Source organism: Hyperolius riggenbachi, chromosome 10 (assembly GCF_040937935.1).
Source record: "Hyperolius riggenbachi isolate aHypRig1 chromosome 10, aHypRig1.pri, whole genome shotgun sequence".
Lineage (NCBI taxonomy): Eukaryota > Metazoa > Chordata > Amphibia > Anura > Hyperoliidae > Hyperolius > Hyperolius riggenbachi.
The window spans coordinates 178,355,877-178,377,943 of NC_090655.1; the positions used below are offsets into that span (position 1 = coordinate 178,355,877).

At 39.7% G+C, this 22,067-nt stretch overlaps 1 protein-coding gene across 1 annotated transcript in view; it reads right to left on the reverse strand.

The window, feature by feature from the left end:
- Window positions 1-17,002: 17,002 nt before the first annotated feature.
- The window catches only part of CXCL12 (C-X-C motif chemokine ligand 12), a 143,213-nt gene continuing 138,148 nt past the window's right edge, over window positions 17,003-22,067 (reverse strand). Inside the window, exon 4 of the mRNA XM_068255309.1 lies at window positions 17,003-17,981. Within this exon, the coding sequence (XP_068111410.1) occupies window positions 17,954-17,981 (28 nt within the window). The 3' untranslated portion in view covers window positions 17,003-17,953. The remainder of the gene's footprint in view (window positions 17,982-22,067) is intronic.

The window sequence follows — 22,067 nt, forward strand, 5'->3', positions numbered from 1 at the left end:
GAAATAATGATTTTTTCCATTTTTTTCTTATTCTTCCTGTTAAAATGCATTTACAGTAAAGTGGCTCTTAGCAAAATGTACCCCCCCCCCCCAAAGAAAGCCTAATTGGTGGCAGAAAAAACAAGATATAGATCAGTTCATTGTGATAAGATAGTGATAAAGTTATAGGCTAATGAATGGGAGGTGAACATTTCTCAAGTGCAAACGACGGATCGCAAAAGGGTTAAAGTAGACCCAAATTAAAAATACAAGATTTCAGAAATAAAATCTATTTTCTAAATTATAACAATAAATATAAGCCTTTTTTTCAGCTGCATGATTACAAATATAAAATATTTTACATTTATTGGAGAAACCCCTCCCTTTCTTTCAAATTGCCGGGATTTTTCCGGCAAACTGGTGGAGTAGATGGTGTCCGGCAATGGAGGAATTGCTAATGGCTGCCCCCAGTATAACCCTAGCTATGAAAAGAGAAGGAGGAAAAGCATGCACTGAAATGATCATAGGTTTGAAGGAGTGTTTATTTATCTTTGTATGTGTCAGAGTGGTGCAACTAAATATTTTAAATTAAAAAAAATCTTTGGTTTGGGTCCGCTTTAAGCAGTTTGATCTAGGCACACACAATACAATATTGTGTATAAATATTCATATATCAGAAAAATTGATGAATGCCCTAAAAGTACATTGGGTCCAATTCAATTCACTTTTTCTCCTATGTTTTCTCCAAGGTGATATATTCACATTATAAATTGAATGCATTTTAAGCCACCAGCCAGCAAGAATACTTAGAATAATTTTTGCAGTACTTTTTTACCTACTTATTGGTACTTTTGCAATTGCAGAGGGCAGAAGTTATTTTAAACAGAAGATGAAAAATGATCTCTTAGGAGAAAACTTTAGAGAAAAAGTGAATTGGATCAGCCCCATTGTGCTCTATTCACAAAACTTCTCATAAGTGTCTTATTTACCATCTAATTGATAAAAATCACTCAAAGTAAGTTGTTCCTGATTAACTTAATTTCAATATTACTTTTCTCACCTTAATTATATTATATTTTTGCTCTTTGGAAGCTTAAAAATGTAACATAGATAAGGTGAAAACAGAGCTAATGGCTGCCCCCAGTATAACCCTAGCTATGAAAAGAGAAGGAGGAAAAGCATGCACTGAAATGATCATAGGTTTGAAGGAGTGTTTATTTATCTTTGTATGTGTCAGAGTGGTGCAACTAAATATTTTAAATTAAAAAAAATCTTTGGTTTGGGTCCGCTTTAAGCAGTTTGATCTAGGCACACACAATACAATATTGTGTATAAATATTCATATATCAGAAAAATTGATGAATGCCCTAAAAGTACATTGGGTCCAATTCAATTCACTTTTTCTCCTATGTTTTCTCCAAGGTGATATATTCACATTATAAATTGAATGCATTTTAAGCCACCAGCCAGCAAGAATACTTAGAATAATTTTTGCAGTACTTTTTTACCTACTTATTGGTACTTTTGCAATTGCAGAGGGCAGAAGTTATTTTAAACAGAAGATGAAAAATGATCTCTTAGGAGAAAACTTAAGAGAAAAAGTGAATTGGATCAGCCCCATTGGGCTCTATTCACAAAACTTCTCATAAGTGTCTTATTTACCATCTAATTGATAAAAATCACTCAAAGTAAGTTGTTCCTGATTAACTTAATTTCAATATTACTTTTCTCACCTTAATTATATTATATTTTTGCTCTTTGGAAGCTTAAAAATGTAACATAGATAAGGTGAAAACAGAGCTAATGGCTGCCCCCAGTATAACCCTAGCTATGAAAAGAGAAGGAGGAAAAGCATGCACTGAAATGATCATAGGTTTGAAGGAGTGTTTATTTATCTTTGTATGTGTCAGAGTGGTGCAACTAAATATTTTAAATTAAAAAAAATCTTTGGTTTGGGTCCGCTTTAAGCAGTTTGATCTAGGCACACACAATACAATATTGTGTATAAATATTCATATATCAGAAAAATTGATGAATGCCCTAAAAGTACATTGGGTCCAATTCAATTCACTTTTTCTCCTATGTTTTCTCCAAGGTGATATATTCACATTATAAATTGAATGCATTTTAAGCCACCAGCCAGCAAGAATACTTAGAATAATTTTTGCAGTACTTTTTTACCTACTTATTGGTACTTTTGCAATTGCAGAGGGCAGAAGTTATTTTAAACAGAAGATGAAAAATGATCTCTTAGGAGAAAACTTAAGAGAAAAAGTGAATTGGATCAGCCCCATTGTGCTCTATTCACAAAACTTCTCATAAGTGTCTTATTTACCATCTAATTGATAAAAATCACTCAAAGTAAGTTGTTCCTGATTAACTTAATTTCAATATTACTTTTCTCATCTTAATTATATTATATTTTTGCTCTTTGGAAGCTTAAAAATGTAACATAGATAAGGTGAAAACAGAGCAAAACAGGTGAAAAGGCATTGGGAATTGTGCCCATCAATTAATCATTGCCATGAATGCTTCACATTTATTGAAACTCTCAAGATCATACATAATTGTGCAGCGTGAAGATACCACAATAACAGTGGCATTTGCCTACATTGGACTTGGCACAGAAACAAGGGCCACAGTATTATACTGGTTCAATAAAGCATGTTCCAGGTCAACACCACCATGTGGAAAAGCTCTTTTATTAATCTATATATATATATTCGGATGTGTTTGTGTATGTATTTGCCGCAATCACTTAAAAACGCCTTGACCAATTTCAAAGAAAATTGGTATACAGATCTCTTACTACCTGGGAAGATATGCTATGGGGGTCTTGCGTCCCCATCACAACTTGATAGAACCACAAACAGGCAATTAGATTTCACATATTCATCAATGGAAAAATTGTAAAAGGCTGCCATTCTCACAGCAATAAAACCCCCCAAACTTGACATGGTTGGTCACTCGGTGACCAAGGTAAGACATTCATGGAAAGTGGGTGGAGCATAAAACAGCCAATCAAATTTCAGGAAATTGATTTCAATGGGAAAATGTAAACTGCAGCCATTCTTACGCCGTTAATCTCAGGGTTTTCAAACTTGGCCCACTTGGTCACTGGATAAGTCTGATTAATTTTCAGGAAAGTAGGTGGTGCCTACAACAGCCAATCAAAATGTACCTATTGATTTTCAAGGGGAATATTTAAATTGTTGCCATTCTGAATCTGTTAATAGCAGAGGCCGCAAACCTGGTACAGTTGATCATTGGGTGACTGGGGTTTACATTCAGCAAAGGGAGTGGAGCCACAGATAGGCAATCAGATTTGTTTCATTTCTATGGCAAAATTTTAATTATTGATGCATAGGAACCCGAAAGCTCACAAACTTAGTCATTAAGTGTATGTATGTTATGGTTAGAAAAAGTGGGCGGAGCCAACAATAGCAAAATACATACCCAGGCAACACCAGGTCTTCCAGTAGCGCTCAATAAAATGGCCCATAGTCAAATGAGCCCATGTAGCGACAGCCCACTGTTTTGGACCACAAGCCCCTTTCAAACTGAGAAGCTGAATATAAAGTTAAATATATTTGCTTGTTTTTGGTTCTTGCATTGAATCCCATTGTTTTGTTGGGAGCGTGTTGACACTATTATTCTAAGTACAAACACTAGATTAGGAGCATTGTCTTATGCTGGAAACACACAATCCAATTTCACATCCAATCGATGGGTGATCAGACAGGAAGTCGTACCATGTGTACATGCCCAAACTGCTCCAGATGGAAAAAGGGATTCATTTTCTGATGATAACTTTGGAAAATCAATTTCTTTTTGATCGTAAATGGATCTAGTATGTTAGAAATATTCGGCTGATTCCTGTTGATCGAACAGGAAATTGCATCGGATGTTCCCAGCATTAAGCTCCCTTCACTAGTGCTATGTGGAACGGGCAATATAATAGTATCTAAATGCGATGCAATTATATTTCAATGGGGCCTTTCACACTGGTAGATTTGCCATACCTTGCAGTGACCAATGAGTCCCAATTCAGCTGCCTGCAGTGCATTACAGAGAAACACGCAGTGGAAGAATAAAGTCTGTGGACTGTATGCTGCACTGTATGGGTCACATTCTGCCGGTAGGCTACGATGCATTGCGATCCTATATTTCATGCAATGTATATAATGTAAGAGAAATGATATTAGGATGCGCTAGGGCATAATTATTTCTGTAACCCCAAAAGAATTAGGGGGAGCCACCTCCTGTTACCAAGGACAATTGCAAAGAAATTTCTTACAAGAGGTGTCTACTAAACAGATATCAACATTTATTGAAAAAACATCATAGGAAACCACCTAAAACCCCCTTATCCCCTGATTGAAAAAGTGATACACAAACGTGTATTAACCACTTCACCACTGAGGGGTTTTACCCCCTGACCACCAGAGCAATTTTCACCTTTCAGCGCTCCTTCCATTCATTCGTCTATAACTTTATTATTACTTATCCCAATGAAATGAACTATATCTTGTTTTTTTTTGCCACCAATTAGGCTTTCTTTAGGTGGGACATTATGCCAAGAATTATTTTATTCTAAATGTGTTTTAATGGGGAAATAGGAAAAAATGTGGGAAAAAATTATTATTTTTCAGTTTTCGGCCATTATAGTTTTTAAATAAAGCATGCTACTGTAATTAAAACCCATGAAATGTATTAACCCATTTGTCCCGGTTATAAAACCATTTAAATTATGTCCCTATCACAATGTTTGGCGACAATATTTTATTTGGAAATAAAGGTGCATTTTTTTCAGTTTTGCATCCATCCCTAATTACAGGCCTATGTTTCGCTGCATAGCTACACACTCTGGCGAGTTTCTTCCATATATTGACTGCACTAGAAATCAATTTTAGCACTACAATAAGGAACGGTGAAGTGCAGGCCATGCACAAGTGTGAACATATTAACCTTTGGCATATTAAGCTAATTGAGGGATGAAATGTTTCCCCAGAACCTTGGAACTCTGTGATCTATGGTGGTGCTATCCTCTTTATTACAGCCCTTGTTTCATAGGTTCAAGCTGCAACTTACCAGGTGTATGAGTGTGCAGTGTCAGCTGACTTGTTTAATACATGGCTGTGTATCACTTTTTTAAGGGGTCATAAGGCAGTTTTATGTGGTTGCCTATGATGTTTTTTCAATAAATTCTGATAACTGTTTAGTAGACACCTCTTGTAAGGAATGTCTTTGCAGATGTATTTAATGTGAAAGGAGCCTTAAGGTGGTCACACACCATACAATTTAATGCAATCTAGCTGTACAATCAATCACCAAGTGCTGTTATACTACATGGATGTTGGTAAGTTTGTATAAAAATTGTAAAGTCAGATTGCATGAAAATTGTATTGTGTGTGGCCACCTTTAGGCTAATTTCACACTATGGGCCTGATGCATGAAAAGCTGGTAATTTGTCTGGTCCTAAAACACAGGGAGCACCGAGGTCCTGGTATTAGGATCTGTAGAATTGCAATGCGCTGCCTGAACACAGCAAAATGACTGGCCTTTCATGTATCAGGTCTTATATCTTTTTCATTTAATACGACACATACAGTACAACATACAGTCAGGGCCGGATTTAGGCCAAGGCTCCCTAGGCCATGGCCTAGGGCACCACAGAAACAAGGGCACCAAAGCGGCAGGCTAAACTGATGCAGCATTTGCAAGTTGCAATGCAGGGAGATCAGGCAAGCGCCTGACTGCATTACTCTGCTTCTAGCCGCCTGTGCAGCAGCCACCTTGCACTCTGTGCACATTTGCATTGTGGACAGCAGCTATGGATTTGAGCAGAATTGGAGACAGAAAGGAAGAGGAAGCTTCTGCACTCGTCTCCAGTTTAGTGACACTGATGGCTGCTGCAGTGTGAAGGCGAGCTGGCTACCTATAGTGAAATGGGGGTGGGAAAAGGAGGGGTTAAAGAAGTCATCTGGTTACTTATACTATTGGGAAAGGGGAGGGGTCATCTGGCTACCTATACTAGGGGGAAGGGGAAAGGAAACATCTCGCTACCTATTCTGAAGGGGGGCAGCTGGTGACAGTGGCCTTAGGCGGTAAAGAGTAAAAATCCAGCCCTGCATACAGTCCGTAGACTTATGCTTGCACCGCACCCAGAATTCATGCAACAAACCACACATACTCAACTTTTTCATGGACATATCTTTATTAAAAACATGTTTTTGTTTTTTTTAACAATCAAGGCCACTTATAGAAAAAGTTACATGGTGATGACTTTCTTGAAACAGGATATACCAAATAGGTATTGAATTCAGCAAGTCTAGTGCCTTAGTTAGTTGAAGGTTTGAGCTGTCTTGCCCAGTATAAAAATCCTGAAAACTGAATCACCTAATCCACAATAAAATTCTATTAAAGTGTGATGTGGGTCAGAAAAACCTTCAAAAGGATATGTAATGGCTTCGGCCTCTAATAATGCACAGGCAAATATTTTTAACAAAGCACAATTTCTACTTTTCCTAGTAGTGAATGTCCCACAAATAATATTAAGTGATACTAACATGTAAGTCCAAAGAGAGGGAACTGTAATGATCGCTGCTGCAGCAGGCATTGCTGGAAGTAGTAGTGCTGCAGCTCAGGTAGTTCTCATCTCTTTACATGCAAGCTGCATAGCTTTGTCTGCCTTTCCCTGCTGTCAGCTTGTGACTGATTATCATTCACCTGTGTGGGAATCTGCATGTCTGCTCCCATTGGATGACCTCAGTATAAAGATCTGCTTCCTGCAGGGTTTCCTTGGGTTTTCATAGCTTCAGTTTAAGCTTGTCTTGCTGTCGCTTCAGCCCCCGATCGTGTTTCTTGTTCTAAAAGATACTTTGCTGGTTTTGCATCATATATTGGTTCATTGCCCATATATATGCATACCAGCACGTTTATTATTTTCCTTGTATTCGTGTTACGTTGATACATCAGTGTCGCTGATGTATACGTACACGAACTGTTTATATCCTGTGTGCAGTTAGTCAGCTTTCCAGCACGTTTTGGTAGTTTGCGCGTACCGTGAGCACCCGTGCTGAGCTAGTATCCTGCTCCTGGTCCTGTTCGTGGATTGCGTTCATCTCTGCGAGGAGATAACGAATCCTTCTGAATCCTGTCCTGTTACCGTTTGTGGATTGCGTTCATCTCTGCGAAGAGATAACGAATCCTTCTGAATCCTGTCCTGTTACCGTTTGTGGATTGCGTTCATCTCTGCGAAGAGATAGCGAATCCTTCTGAGTCCTGTCCCCTGTATTACTCCAGTCCTAGTCAGCGTTCCTGCTTATGTCATATATCGGTTCATTGCCGATATATACATATGTTAGTCAGACGTTACAAATAGTTTCATTGATAGCTGTAATTGTAATACGCTAGGAAAACATACTTATTGTATATTTATCTGTGTTACGTTCATCTATCTTGATCCTGCTATTTCCTGACTATCCTGTCCTGTCTTTGTGAGGCACGCCATCGCCGCAACGCATTGGCTGCCTCATTCCAGTCTGTGTTATTGTGGACGCTTGCTGTCACTAAGTAGTGGCTAGTTAAGCAAGCGTTCATTCTGTCTACCTGTCCTGATCTCCTCAGTTCTGCTTTATGCGCTCAGCGCTACTTTGCGCTGAGATGTTATAGCGAAAGTATTGTTTGTGGCTGTCGGATCTGCACCGGCTCTGTGCGCCACAATCTCCTATTGGAGTCAGTCCTCCCCTCCACTATACTAGGGATAGCCTGTTTCCTTGTGCTAGTGTGTGTACCTCCTCCACGTCAGCTCATGCGTTGCATGCTGACTGTGGAGATTACACCACCAAGCCTTACAGGAACTTCCTCTCTTTGCATCCCTGCAGCATCTTAGTTTCAAGGACAGAAACGTAAGAGCAGACACGTAAATTATTCAGCACCAATCCTACTTTTCCTACTTGTAGGTGCCCTACAAAGATTATAAATGAATACCATTATGGGGCAAGTTCATGGGAAGGGAACTTCCTCTTTTTCTTCCTAGCCCTACAGCATTGTTTCAAGTAGTGAAACATAAGGAGTCGTCCAATGCGTTTTGAATTAAATGAATAAAGATTTAGATGCAAATGAGATCATATCTGAGCAGCCATTCTTGAAGAAGTCCAGAACATGTATTAGGGTTTAAAAACTCTCTCAAATCTGCACAGAAAAGTAAAGAAGTTGTAAATGTGTAAAGCTAGTTATTTGCTTCCTCCATGTTCATTCTAGAACACAAACCTATCAAGAGAGATGCTGGAAGTCTGAATTATGATGCTCTCACCCACAACAATTATTCAGTGGAGAATAGCTTATTTGCCCCAGGAGTCCTTGAAAATAGTTATATGAATTTTATGACTGCATTTTTAATCTGATGGTTCTTACCTGTTACCAACAGGCTTTGGACTATTCCTTCTCCTCATAGGGAAACATACATGTTTCCCTTATTCCTTTAAAAGCACTCCCCGGCAAAGATCTCTACAAAGATGTTGAATGGCCAGCCTACTCACTACTCTAGCTGGACTGAGAAATTTCCATTCAGTATATGTTTCTAAAAATATAAAGAAAACACTGAGAATTCCTTGTGAGAACATGGACTAGTCCAAAACCTGTTGGTAGGAGATCAGAAACACCATATTAAAAAGACTTGCTGTTAGTTACAGCTACCTAGAAAAAAAGCACTTTGCAGTACATTTTACTCTGTGACAAATGTACATCTTTTACAAATGTTTTCAAATATATTTTACATTTTACAGTTTTTCCTCATAGTGCCCCTTTAATGATATTTCTTGAGGGGTAACACTGTGAGCTAATATAGATTTTATTTAAAAAGAAATCCCAATTTTCTTAAAGGATATCTGAGGCAACTGCCTTTAAAAAAATAATTACCTAAGTAGATGCATAAACCTCGTGGGACACGATCTTTGTCCTTTTTTTCTGGGTTTTCCTACAAGACCTTGCAACAGTGTCCAGACCAGGCCCTGACCCTACCCTGGGTCGGCCGCCTTGACCCAGAAGCAGAAGTCTGCAAGCCTGTGCAGGTTTCATGGCTGTGCACATGCCTGTGCAGGTCGGAGGTCCTCTGATGCCATGTCCTTGCTTCCAGACCATCAGGAGTGAAGACACAGTGTCAGAGGCTTCCAACCTGCGCAGGCACATGCTTAGCCATGCAAACTGCACGGGTGCAATAGTGATTGTAGGCTTCTGCTTCTGGGTCAAGGCTGTCTACCCAGGGGAGGGTCGGGGCCCGGTCCGGACACTCTTGGGGGACAATGGCGAAAAAGGAGGATTCAGTCAGTGTCCCAGGAGGTTTATGCATCTAAATAGGTAATTACTTTACCTATTTAGTCACATTCAGTCACATTGGATATCCTTTAAGAGATATGTAATATATCCATTTCAGGTTTATACATTGCCAGGATTAATGAGAAACATGATTTCATCTTGATTTTATATTGCTTGCTTTTGTATCTTACTTTTTTGTGCATAGAAAAGGAAAAGAATAATCATTGCAGTGCTCCTAACATAAATTGCTTGGAGGTGTCAAAGCTAGCTGCCAATCATTGGAATAACCCAGGAAGATGAAAATGATTTAAGGGTCCCTGCACTGTGCAGCTAATTACTCATGCAGGAAGTGGGAAAATTACAGGCAGTCTAGACTTCAAAGTAAATTGCAGTTTGAACTACAATAAATTTGGTAAAATCCAGAAAGGACTGCTGATTGAAAGGAAGGGTTATTAACATTAAATTAAACAAAAAACGTGTCAGCAATAATACATATTTCACATTTTAATGAACAATATAGTTTCACTTTAGGTACACATTCTTTTATGCTGCTAAAAACAAAATGATGATCCTGTAAAAAAGTTACAGGAGGATGAATCCGTATGACTTGGTGTCAGTGAGCACACAGTCTATGTGTGATTTACTGCAAATTCTCATTTAAAAAGTAAGGTAAATGGAAAAAGAACCATTCCTTTTCATTAAGAAACAAAGACCTGAATCTTGCCAGTACTTTTTGGCATGCAGCATATGAAATAATGTTTGGTGCTAAGCAATGCCAAAATGATCTTTATTAATTATATGGACACCATTTGACAGAATATATGCTTTCGTGTTTGGTTTTTAAGGCAAAGGTCTAGTAGAAATAACTGTTCATGCATTTATCATGCCAAAACAAATCGTTCTGAAAAAGTATATTTTATTCCACATTGAGGCCTTTCCCTCCAACCATGTGAACTTTACTACTTGCTATTTTAATGATGAGGAAACAATACATGATTTCTCTTTGGAAAGTCTTGGTCAGCCTGGCATAGTTTCAGCATATAGCATCAAAGCCATATACAAGCAGCACAAACTGACTATCCAAGATCAAAGCACAGACATAAAGAGGGGCAGAGGGAGAGAACTAGATAACCTCCTGCAGTCATGAGAGGGCAGTTTTCCAAATTCTGCCTTATGTAACACCAAGATAAAGAAACCATATGAAGTGAGTGAAATAGTAACCACTCTTAAATCAAAAAGTACCTTACTCATGATGGACAACAGAGAGTGGCCACTCAGCCTTTTTAAGCACATTTATCTGATCATTTTGCAAAATTCTTTGCTGAAAATGGTACCATTAGAGTGCTTGTTAAGTGTGTTTTTGTGTTTCATTTAAAAAAAAAAAAAACATGACAATGCACTGCAGTCCACAGAAGACACATTCAACCCATAATGAGACCATCCATCACATACTAGAACTTCCTTAAATTAAAGGGATACTGTAGGGGGGTCGGGGGAAAATGAGCTGAACTTACCCGGGGCTTCTAATGGTCCCCCGCAGACATCCTGTGTTGGCGCACCCACTCACCAATGCTCCGGCCCCACCTCCAGTTCACTTCTGGAATTTCTGACTTTAAAGTCAGAAAACCACCGCGCCTGCACGCCCGTGTCCTCGCTCCCGCTGATGTCACCAGGAGTGTACTGCGCAGACACAACCATACTAGGCCTGCGCTGTGCGCTCTTGATGACATTAGCGGGATCGAGGACACGGCAACGCAGGAGCAGTGGTTTACAGACTTTAAAGTCTGAAATTCCAGAAGTGAACCGGAGGCAGGGCCGGAGCATCGGTGAGTGGCTGCGCCAACACAGGATGTCTGCGGGGGACCATTAGAAGCCCCGGGTATGTTCAACTCATTTTCCCCTGACCCCCCTACAGTATCCCTTTAAGCATGCCACATTTTATATGGGGGACAGGGAGCTTGGTGTCCTTGTGTACTATTATATCTCTACACCAGCATGCAATGCCACTTTGCAACTGACCATACATTCAGAGATGTAACTACAAATCATGAGCCCCCCCCCCCCCCCCCCCAAAAAAAAACTTTGTTGAGGTCTCCCAATGATCATACCCCTTCCCTTGCTTCCTCTTTATAATCCTCACAGCATGGGTGGCCACCTTGCAAGGGTCACACTACTGCAGCCAAAGAGGTCAACAACAGGACTGCCGGGCAATTGTCATTGTTTAAAAGTAAATACATATGTCATCCGCCATATCCCTCACACTACAGCATCCATTTAAATGTTTTAAACAGATGATTCTTGCGCAGGACTGAAGGAAGGACTGAAGGAACGCTTGCACAGGACTGAAGGAAAACATATAGCAATGCCCCCTGTATGTATTTAGAGAGTTTTGCCTGTCTAATTCTCCCTCATCTTTGACTAAGCACAAGTTGTAACTTGATCCCTCAGCCGTATCAGCTGCCTGCCTTGGCAGAAACCATATGGATCAACAAACTTTGATTTATTGGACTGCTGTCAATTCCTGGGTCAGTGAAGAACATCATGCTAGGAGAATCAGCTGCCTAATATATATACTTCTTTTTGCTATTAAGGGATTCTGCTATACTGTATATAAGTTGGGTTCCAGAATGCCTGGAATTTGTAATGTATGCAGGAAACAGCTGCCCCCATGCAGAATGCTTGCAAGCATTATGTAAGCTCCCAACAGATTGACTGGAAAGCTTGAAATGTGCTAACATGTTTGTCAGTTAGCATATGCTCTGAAAGGAGCAGTTACTTAAAGGATACCCGAACTGACATGTGACATGATGAGATAGACATGTGTATGTACAGTGCCTGGCACACAAATATCTATGTTGTGTTCCTTTTTTTCTTTTTCTGCCTGAAAGAGTTAAATATCAGGTATGTAAGTGGCTGACTCAGTCCTGACTCAGACAGGAAGTGACCACAGTGTGACCCTTACTGATAAGAAATTACAACTATAAAACAATTATCTAGCAGAAAATGGCTTCTGAGAGCAAGAAAGCGGTAAAAAGGGGAATTTATCATCAGTGAGGTTCACACTGTAGTCACTCCCTGTCTGAGTCAGGACTAAGTCAGCCACTTACATACCTGATATTTAACTCTGTCAGGCAGAGAAAGAAAAAAAGGAACACAGCATAATTATTTGTGTGCTAGGCACTGTACATACCCATGTCTATCTCATCATGTCACATGTCAGTTCGGGTATCCTTTAAGAATAAGAATTTTCTCGTTTAGTGGGAAACTCATAATAGTAAGTGACTATTAAAAAATACTCCTAACCTGCCCCCCCCCCCCCCTCCCAATATAAGATTAATACTGTTTTATTGTTGGTGCTGTGACTGTCACGCCACCATCCTCCCCTCTCCAGCTCTCCCTGTAGCCCCAGTTCTTCTCAGTCATAATCTTCGACTGAGCAGAACCTCAAATATGGGCGGGGGTGAGGTGGCAGTACCTCCTTCCCTTTGCCCATCCATAATTCTACCCCCTTAGACTCACCGCTATCATTCCACATTTGATACACTGCACACAGTACGCAGGGGAGCTGCGCTGTGTGTGGCCTTGTGGTAATTGAGGTCAGATATCTTTCTGAAGTCAATTACCACAAGCTCACACACAGCGCAGCTCTCCAGCATGCGGTGCGCAGTGAATCATATGGGGAACTATAGCAGTGAGTGCAGGGGCCGGGACTAAGGATGGGCAGAGGGAAGGAAGAGCTGCCACTTCCTCCCCGCCCATATTTCACAGCAGAAGGGGGTCACTGGGGCGCTGGAGGGGGGAGGATGGTGCTGTGTGCTAGTCACAGCACAAAACAATATTAAAAGTATTAGGGCTGAGGGGACCAAGTCAGGGGTACTTTAATAACTGTAAACTAGAATAATGTCAAACAATGCGTAAACCCCTTTTTAGACCATGTCATCTTTGCTTCATTTACATAGACATATAATTCATTTAGCACTGTTTTTGGGGTACGTATAATAAATGTATTGATTTATATGAAGACAGGATCTCGTGTCTGCTTTTGGGAGGCAAGCCCACCACTTCCTCTAAGGTATTTTGAAAAATGTTATTGACTTTTATCCTGCTGGCGCCTCTGTTCTACATACAAATACTCTGTGTCCACTCCTGGTGGAGGGGAGTGCTACCCCCTTTCTTGTTTCTTTACTACAGAGAGCAACTTCTTAATCCTGAGTGAGGACAGGTCTAATCTCTTCACCTGCCTATTGAGTGGTTGCCTGAATGGTAACCCATGTTTGTGAGTATAAATTCTCTCACTAAACCCTTACCAATTATCTTTAACATACTACACCATATTAAGCTCTCGGTTTTTTCTATTTTATATAACTCATTTAATTTGACATGCAAGTATAAAGTTATCAAAAAAGAAAGAAATTATAAGATAAACGGTCTTTACAGTTATGGGTAGAAGATGATTTGATCAGCCTCCAGCTTGTAAAAGCTTCTGGGCATATTGTTTGAGGTCTTATTATATTCAGCCTGTGTTTTGGTATGTTATGCTGTGGTGAACTGAGCTGTGCTCCTTGTGTTACCATTATGTGCTTCATTGCAGTTGTCAGCCCATTACGGATAAAGAGTAGTGTGTGGTGGTTGTTGAAATGTAAATATAGCTTCAGATTTTAACATATTATGATTCCTTAGTGTGCAGTTATGCTAGGTTTTAAGTGATGCATTTTATGCGGTATGCTGAATATGCCCTTGAAATTTATCTAGCGCAGTGCAGTGCATTGCTTCTTCTGTACACTGAATTAGGCCTCTTGCACACTGCAAGCGATTCCGATTTAGATTCCGCTTTTTAATCAGTTTTTACATCCGATTCCGATTCTGATTTGCAGTGTGCTCCCTGCACACTGCATATCGGAATCTGAATCGGATGTAATAACCGATTAAAAAGCGGAATCTGAATCAGAATCACGTGCAGTGTGCAAGAGGCCTTACTGTGTTTTTGTGGAATAAATATACAGTACTCATCCTTTATTTCAAAATATTTATAAGGAAAATGATTTTGCTAGATTATCTCAATTCATTTTATTTTTACAATGTGGAATATCCATAGGCACAAATTACTGTATATTCCTGCGTATAAGACTACTTTTTAACCCTTGAAAATCTTCTGAAAAGTTGGGGGTCGTCTTATACGCCGGATGTCATTGATGCCAGGTGATACGCCCTATCCTATTACCGCCTTTCAGATCTCCCTGCTGAGGGAGTGCAATCTATTCTTCCATACCGCTCTGATAAACAGGCTGACAAGGAGAGCTGACCAGTCTACTTAAGGAGAGTTGACCAATGCAACAAGTCAATTGACTATATACTGTTATATACTGGGTAACACATACAGTACAGCACCAGTATCTGTTCATACACAGCACCAGTACATGATTTTTTTTATTTTTATTTTAATTTGGTGTGTGTTGGAAAAGGGGTAGTCTTATACGGCGAGTATATCCCAAACTCTATATTTTAAATGGAAAAGTTGGGGGGTCGTCTTATACGCCCAGTCGTCTTATACGCCGGAATATATGGTAATGGTCTGAGAAATAATGTAATTTATAGTCCAATGTTTGCCCCCTATATAGCCTCACCCCCATTGCACTTACAGTATTTCCAGCTTTAGTGGAAAAATATATTGTTAACAAGGTCTCTCTGAGTTCTTCCATACTAGCACAAAGACTATTACCTCCTTTGCCAGCTTTGAGACAAGCAAAGGCATATGGACTATGCAGAACTCAGGGAACAATCCAGGTGCTCCATACATCATGCTCCAAAATCTGTACTGAGTGCATTGCAGTACATCATTGTAGACACTCCCCCGTGTGCTTAATCTATACCAATACACCTATGGCTATAGATCCACAGTCCTAGTAACTAATAAATGGACTTTTGTACCACCCACGTTGTTGCCAAAAGTATGGGCGCCTGAATGGGTCTCCTAGATGCTCTATAGGCTGCATGCATTTCTTAGTTTGGAGGTTAACAAAGGTGATAATGACCATAGTGCTTTTATGATGTCATTTGGTGGGGCCTTATTAAAAAGTGGAAATGCACTTTAAGCCATGTGTTGAGTTGTCTGGTTTTCCTGAAGCCAAAGCTGGCAACCCTGTCATACATCCAGCCCAGGAGCTTTTTATCACTCTGATGCCTTCTGATCTCATCTACCCATTGCTTCTTCCGCATTATTGTACTTGACTCCTGGTGATCAGGTCAGGCAAGATTTGAACACAGCAACAGGAGATCAGCCCTGGCAGTGTGGCCATCAAGCAACACATGGTTTTCAGTTAGGTAATCTGGTATCTGTGGGTAATAATTATCAGAGCAAATAACTTTGGGTGAAGGGATTGGGTAAGCACAGCTGTTTGACAACAATGGGGCTATGCTGTCTTCCTATGTGTGGCTGGATAGTGCAGTGTACTGGTTAAGGGCTCTGCCTTTCACATATGAGACGTAGGTTTGAATCCTTGCTAGGGTCAGTACCTATACAATAAAAAGTCCTTGGGCAACACTTCCTAATGCTCTGGGGTGGCCCCTTGAGCTTGCCCTTAGTGGCTGCAGCTTTTCAGTGCTGTGAGTCCAACAGGAAAAAATTGCTATACAGATGATACAATTATGTTTTCATATAGGTACACAATCACTAATGCAGTGTATCTGTATTTATTGGGGGTTTATTTTATTGCTTTCTGTAAAGGTAAAGTAAAGTTAACCTCTAATTAGTCTCAGTTTAATTAGAATTTGACTGTATATATATATATATATATATATATATATATATATATATATATATATATATATATATATATATATATATATATATATATATACTACAAGACTTTTTGGTCATGTAACATACTGCAAAGTCTAAAATGGATGAGGATCGTACTACTGTCTGTGGCCATATTGGGAACATTTTTCATCATGTTCTCTTACTGGGACCTCTGTGGACCTCCATGATGTTACTGTGAACTCTGTAACAGAAAATAAATGACAGCAATATAAACTGGAGAGGTTTTAACTCTTATCCGCCCTACAACAAAATTCTTTATTTATTGCTGTGTCTCTACCTATTAACAAGATTCACAGATTTCCCTTTTAGATAGAAAGTTAGGAAAATTCTCATGGAAGCACAGAGACAGCAGTAAAATTGGAAAAAATTGGGTCCTTCCCCCTCCTCTCATTTAACAAAACTATTTTTCCTGACGTTGGTCTCAAGCCTGAGCACAGCCACACTGGGTTATTGAGGTAAATGTTTAGAACAGTGTCAGAGATTTAAAGTGGCACTGAAGTGAAAAAAACACCCCATGATATAATGAATTGGTTGTGTAGTACGGATAGTTAATAGAACATTAGTAGCAAAGAAAATAATGTCATATTTTTATTTTCTTGTATATAGCTTTTTTTTTATAACATTGTATCATTCTCTAATAATTGCAGTTTCCACAATACACTTAGGATTTTAAACGATTTCACAGAGCAGGCTACTGACCCTTTGAACTTTCTCTGCAGAAAAACCATAAACAAATAAGAAACAATAAGAGACAGTTGAGATAAGTGCTTCAAAAGACAGTGCTGTCCACGACTTTATAAAGTCACAGAGCTCAAAGTAGCTCTTTTGCATAGATAACTGAAGTTTCTTAACGCTTCCTGTACTGAAAACAATATGAGACTCATATCTTTGCTAATAATGTTTTATTTCTTAGCAGTACTACACATTTAAATCATTATATTATAAGTTTATGTTCACTATAGATTCCCTTTAAAGCAGAACTAAGCTTCTCCCCTTGAAAATACTGCAGATAGATTCAGTGTGGAAACATGAATGAGTCATTTTTACTCATGGTATGGCGTTTTGGCAGTACAATCATTGTGGCGTAAAGTAAAGTCAGTGTTTGTGTGAGGCAGATCCCAGCAGCCACAAGAAGGTACTTCATGACAGAACATTCATATCTTGGAGTACATAGCTTCTATAGATCTCTTGCAGCTTGATTCTTTTTCCATGACTTTCATGCTGCTTTATGTAGAAGCTGAAAGGACAACTGGTTCTTCATTAAAACTGGCAATAACTTTTAAAGAAAGTTACATTTTGCATTGCTTCCATTTATCATTCAACACAGTGATGCTCCTTCTGATGTGGCAGATGGCCTTTAATGCTTTTATGCATCACTTTTTCTTACACTATGCTGATGACCGTACAACTATTTCTGGGTCAATAACAGTGTGCGACTGTAATAATTCCATATCTCATAGTAGTCTCTTGTTAATTAGACATTGAAGAAGAGCTGCCTAATCTCGTATAGAGCAGGAGGAGGTAACTCTGTGCTGACATCCCTTAATTCTAGAGGGAAAGTGATGTGGATGTTATGATAAGAATAAACTAAATGGCATTTCTTACTTTGAAACAGATAAAAAGGTAAGGAAAATAGGAAACCATTCAGTGCAGTTTTCCATTCTGTCGCCCACCCAGTGCCATTATATAAAAAGCGCCAAGTGACTTTTTCTACATAGAAGTGCAATATACTTTGGAATACTTTTTTACAGCTGGAAGCCTGTGGATAGTTGTTGGCGCCAAGACTGGAATGCCAGACTCATAAGGATCTTCTGTGCCAGCAGCTGATTGGGCAGGTTAAGATCTCCCTTTCCCTTTCCCTTTCCTGTTGAGGAAAAAAAAGTACATAAATTTGGTCATATCACTATTTACTTATTCTATTGATTTAATGGATAAAACTTTGAAAACATATATTGACATTTTATTATCATTTACCTATTACACAAAACCCTTAAACCACGTGTAAGGCTGCACCCCATGTAGCCTTACACACTAACCCAACTCACTCCTTTCCCCAAAATGGGGAAAGGTATATTATTTGGCATGCACTGTATGCCTCAGTATAGAGTTATTATAAGTATCCCACACCAGGGTTATGGGATCCCTGGTTATGGGATCCCTTACCCAAAACATAGATAACTTATATGTATACAAAAAAATAATAATAAAATACAAATAAAAATGTACATACATTACCCATAACTAATAATTACAATCAAATTATATGTATATAAACTATATATTTTGGTTTCTGTTTTACTGCATATATTTGAGGAATATATTAATCAATAACACAGGTCTGCGACTTAAAGGCTGTTTGATTATTTTCATCAAATTTCCATGCATTTTGATTTGCAGAAAACCAATACAATATTGAAAAAACTCTTAGATGTCATGATTTGCCACAAAATCAAAACCGTCTTCAAATGTATAGTTTTTTTTTTAATTATTGGTATTTTTTTTTTTTTTTATATTATGGGTTTTTACCCAAGGTCATTAAGGTTATATGAGGTAATAATGACCTAGGGTCATTATTCTGGTCTGTTTCCAAGTCCCAAAGTAGCCACTAAGGTAATAATGACCTAAGGTCATTATTCTGGTCTGTTTCCAAGTCCCAAAGTAGCCGTTTTCAAGCCCCGGGATAAAGAGAGGAAATCCTTCTGATCTGAGACAAGCATATGTGCTTTGGGTCACACAGGAGAAAAGCACTTTACAAATGTTTTGTTGTTGTTGTTGCTAGATGATTTGTCTAAAGTGAATGTCTAGAGTAGAGAGTTCTTTTAGGCTGGTTTCACACATGAGGCCATATGCAATTAACTTTTTCTCCTGAGTTTTCTGCTAGGAGATAATTGTTCAACTACTTGCCTAAGTAGAAATGAGCCTCTGGATACTCCAGAGGCTTCCCATGTCCTTCTTGACCTTCTACTGGCTGGAACCCTCTTCCTCTTAATGGCCATGCTTCTCTCTAGGTACAAGTCCTGCCATTTAGTGCATGCATGAGAATAGCCACAATCAAAAGTGTATTGCCAAGGGAACAGCTCTGCAGGTATGTCAAACCTGGTATTTAGCCAGTGCCAAGTCTCAGCTGGATTGCTCAAACGGTCTTGGACAAATTCAATAAAGAAATGAGACGGCACACCACTGGCTTCAAATATCTTGCTGTGTTTTTTGGAACACTACATGTTACGGATAAAATTCTTTGCCATGTCTGCTTGAGAATAGCCATGTCTGCGCAGTAGCATGCTGTCGTATTTGCGCATGTACAGTACATACTTGTACATGAGAACATATCTGGTTTCTAATATATTCATAGAAACCCAACATGAACAATGAGCTTGTGAATGGATCAGGAAGCCTCTGGACTATCTAACTTTTGGTAATGGTGGTGGTGGTGGTGGTGGTGGGGGGGGGGGTTATAGCTTTCCATTTCAAACTTTATCCAGGTAAACATTTTTAAAGCTGACAGTGATATCAGATTGGACTTCTTTGATACATTCTATAGTCAAGGGAATGTTACATCTCTTACCAGTAACCAGTGATTTAATGGCCCTCTTCCAGATAGGGAGGGTAGCAAGGCTACAGCATTCAGACATTTCTTAATTATATGTAAAATATTATATCTATGGTGTGTACATTTGTAAACTCCGATACATGTGAGCTGTTGCACTGTATTGTCTAATGCTGCAATGAAAATTAGACTTTTATTTCACCATCAGTGCAGCGGGATTCCTTCTTTCAATCGATTTGTAAACTTGTATTATAGCTATGTTTCTACTGTTAGTCAGCAGAGCATTTCTCTGTAACCAGAAGTAATGCAGAAGGTTAACTGAGAAAGACAAGCTCTTCTGATGGCTCCCAGGGGTTTCCCGCTGTGAACTGAAAGTGAACCTGTAAAAAATAGAATTATGAGGGCAGCCTTGCTAAGCTTACAGGATGGGACTGGGAGTTCAGACTTCACTGGCTGTAGGATTGTCAGGGATGTCCATGGACTACCTAATGGGAAAATCCTCCCATTTCATGAAACCCACTTAAGTTAATTTATTGAAGGATATTTCAGTTTCCTGGAATATATACGCAGGGAAGTTTAGATTTGTATGTTTATAAGTAAAAGCTTTTTTTTTTTTTTTTAATGTGGTATCTTCACCTTTGCCCTATACTAGTACCTGAACACACGCTTTACACCGAGACACATACAGGCACCAGTGATGATGATCAATGTGATGCAAGTTGATGCAGGGTTATGCAAGTGTGTATACAAATCAATGCATCTTAAAAATGGACCAATCAAATCTAGAATTTGATTTATGCTGCACAAACTTGCATACAAGATTTAAAAATCCTGCATCAACTCAGAAGTATTTGCATCTCATTGACCAATGACCATCCCAAACAGACTGTTATAGTTACTGTCATGGCGCTCGGCGTCCTCTCCATGGGTGTGCACGCCGGCCAGGCTGTGCTTTGTTGCTTCTCTCCCGACAGGTGACACCGTATGGTGTCACATCCGGTGGCCATTTCCGCATTGGCGGATGCATGGATGTGGACTATTGTAAGCGTTCCTGCGTAATGACGAAGGTGTCTGCACATGCCCGAGATTTGAACTTAGCACCAAAACACGGGGCTGGCCTATAAAAGCCAGTCTCACTTTGCAGTAGGTGCTGTCAGTTCGCACAGCTTTGGCTAGCTCAGTACCAGTACTCAGCCCGCAGTTCCTGATTGATTTCCTGTGTTTGACTCCTGGCTTGTTCCTGACCTACACTTGTCTGCCGCCCGTACCGACCCTTGGCTTGTCTCACGATTATGTTTGTCTGCTGCTTGTCCTGACCCCTGGCCTGTCTCATGTTTACGCCTGTCTGCTGCCTGTCCCGACCTCTGGCCTGTCTCACGTTTATGCCTGTCTGCTGCCTGTCCCAGCCTCTGGCTTGTCCTAAGAACTATGCTTCCTGCTCTCTGAGCGCAGCCTAGTGGGCACTAGGCAGCGAAGTCCAGCGTTCCTTGCGGGACGTCTGGTGAAAACAACGTGGTCACTTAGACTCTGTGCTCGGGGAGACTCTCACTTCAGTGGGGAGGTCAATAACACACCTGAAGATCTTAACACAGACACACACAGATTACACAAGTAAAAATCACACCAGAACACATACTGAAATCTACACGCACACTTGGTGGAGAAAAAAAAAAAAACATTCTTATCACTACAGGTTTGTGTTCTGAGTCCTGTATCATGATTTGTTGAGCCCTTGTCTGCACATGCTCCTCAGCACATGGCCTCCTGTATGACTCTCCTCTTGCATGACACAGTCACTCACATGCTCTCCTCCTGCATGACACAGCCACTTCACCTACTGTTCTCTAACTCATTCCTTCTTTCCTCCTCTTTTACAGTCCCCTGGCTGCACAACATACTATCTGCATTTGCTTGCTTCAGATGCTTGCCTTCTCTTCCTGGCTCATTCTCCTTTGCTGCTTCTCCCCACACTGCCTAAAAAAGGCAAATTATATGGACTTAGGGAAAATGGTGTGAGACTGCATGGGCCCCATAGGTCACTGGGTGTTTTTTTAGATCATTTATACGATTGCAGCAAAACCCGCAAAAAAGTCAATAAGGATGCTAGTCATTCAAAAACAAATTATTGCTGCTTATGGCATGCATGTTGAAACATCGTTTAACACATTTTTGTTGAATGATCTTATGCGATATTGTGAAAAAATAGTTCACTTTAACATAAACAGGGTAAGAGGCACCCAGAGGTAAATAATTCTAAATTAAAAACATCTAAAATGTAAAAAGAAGAGGCGGTTTACCTCAATGATGGAGAGCAGAGAGAAATTGACAGTGCTCCTACCAAGGCTGCACCTGAAATGACTACCAACAGAGGTGTGCAGAGCCCCTAGAGTAGAGGCTAAATAC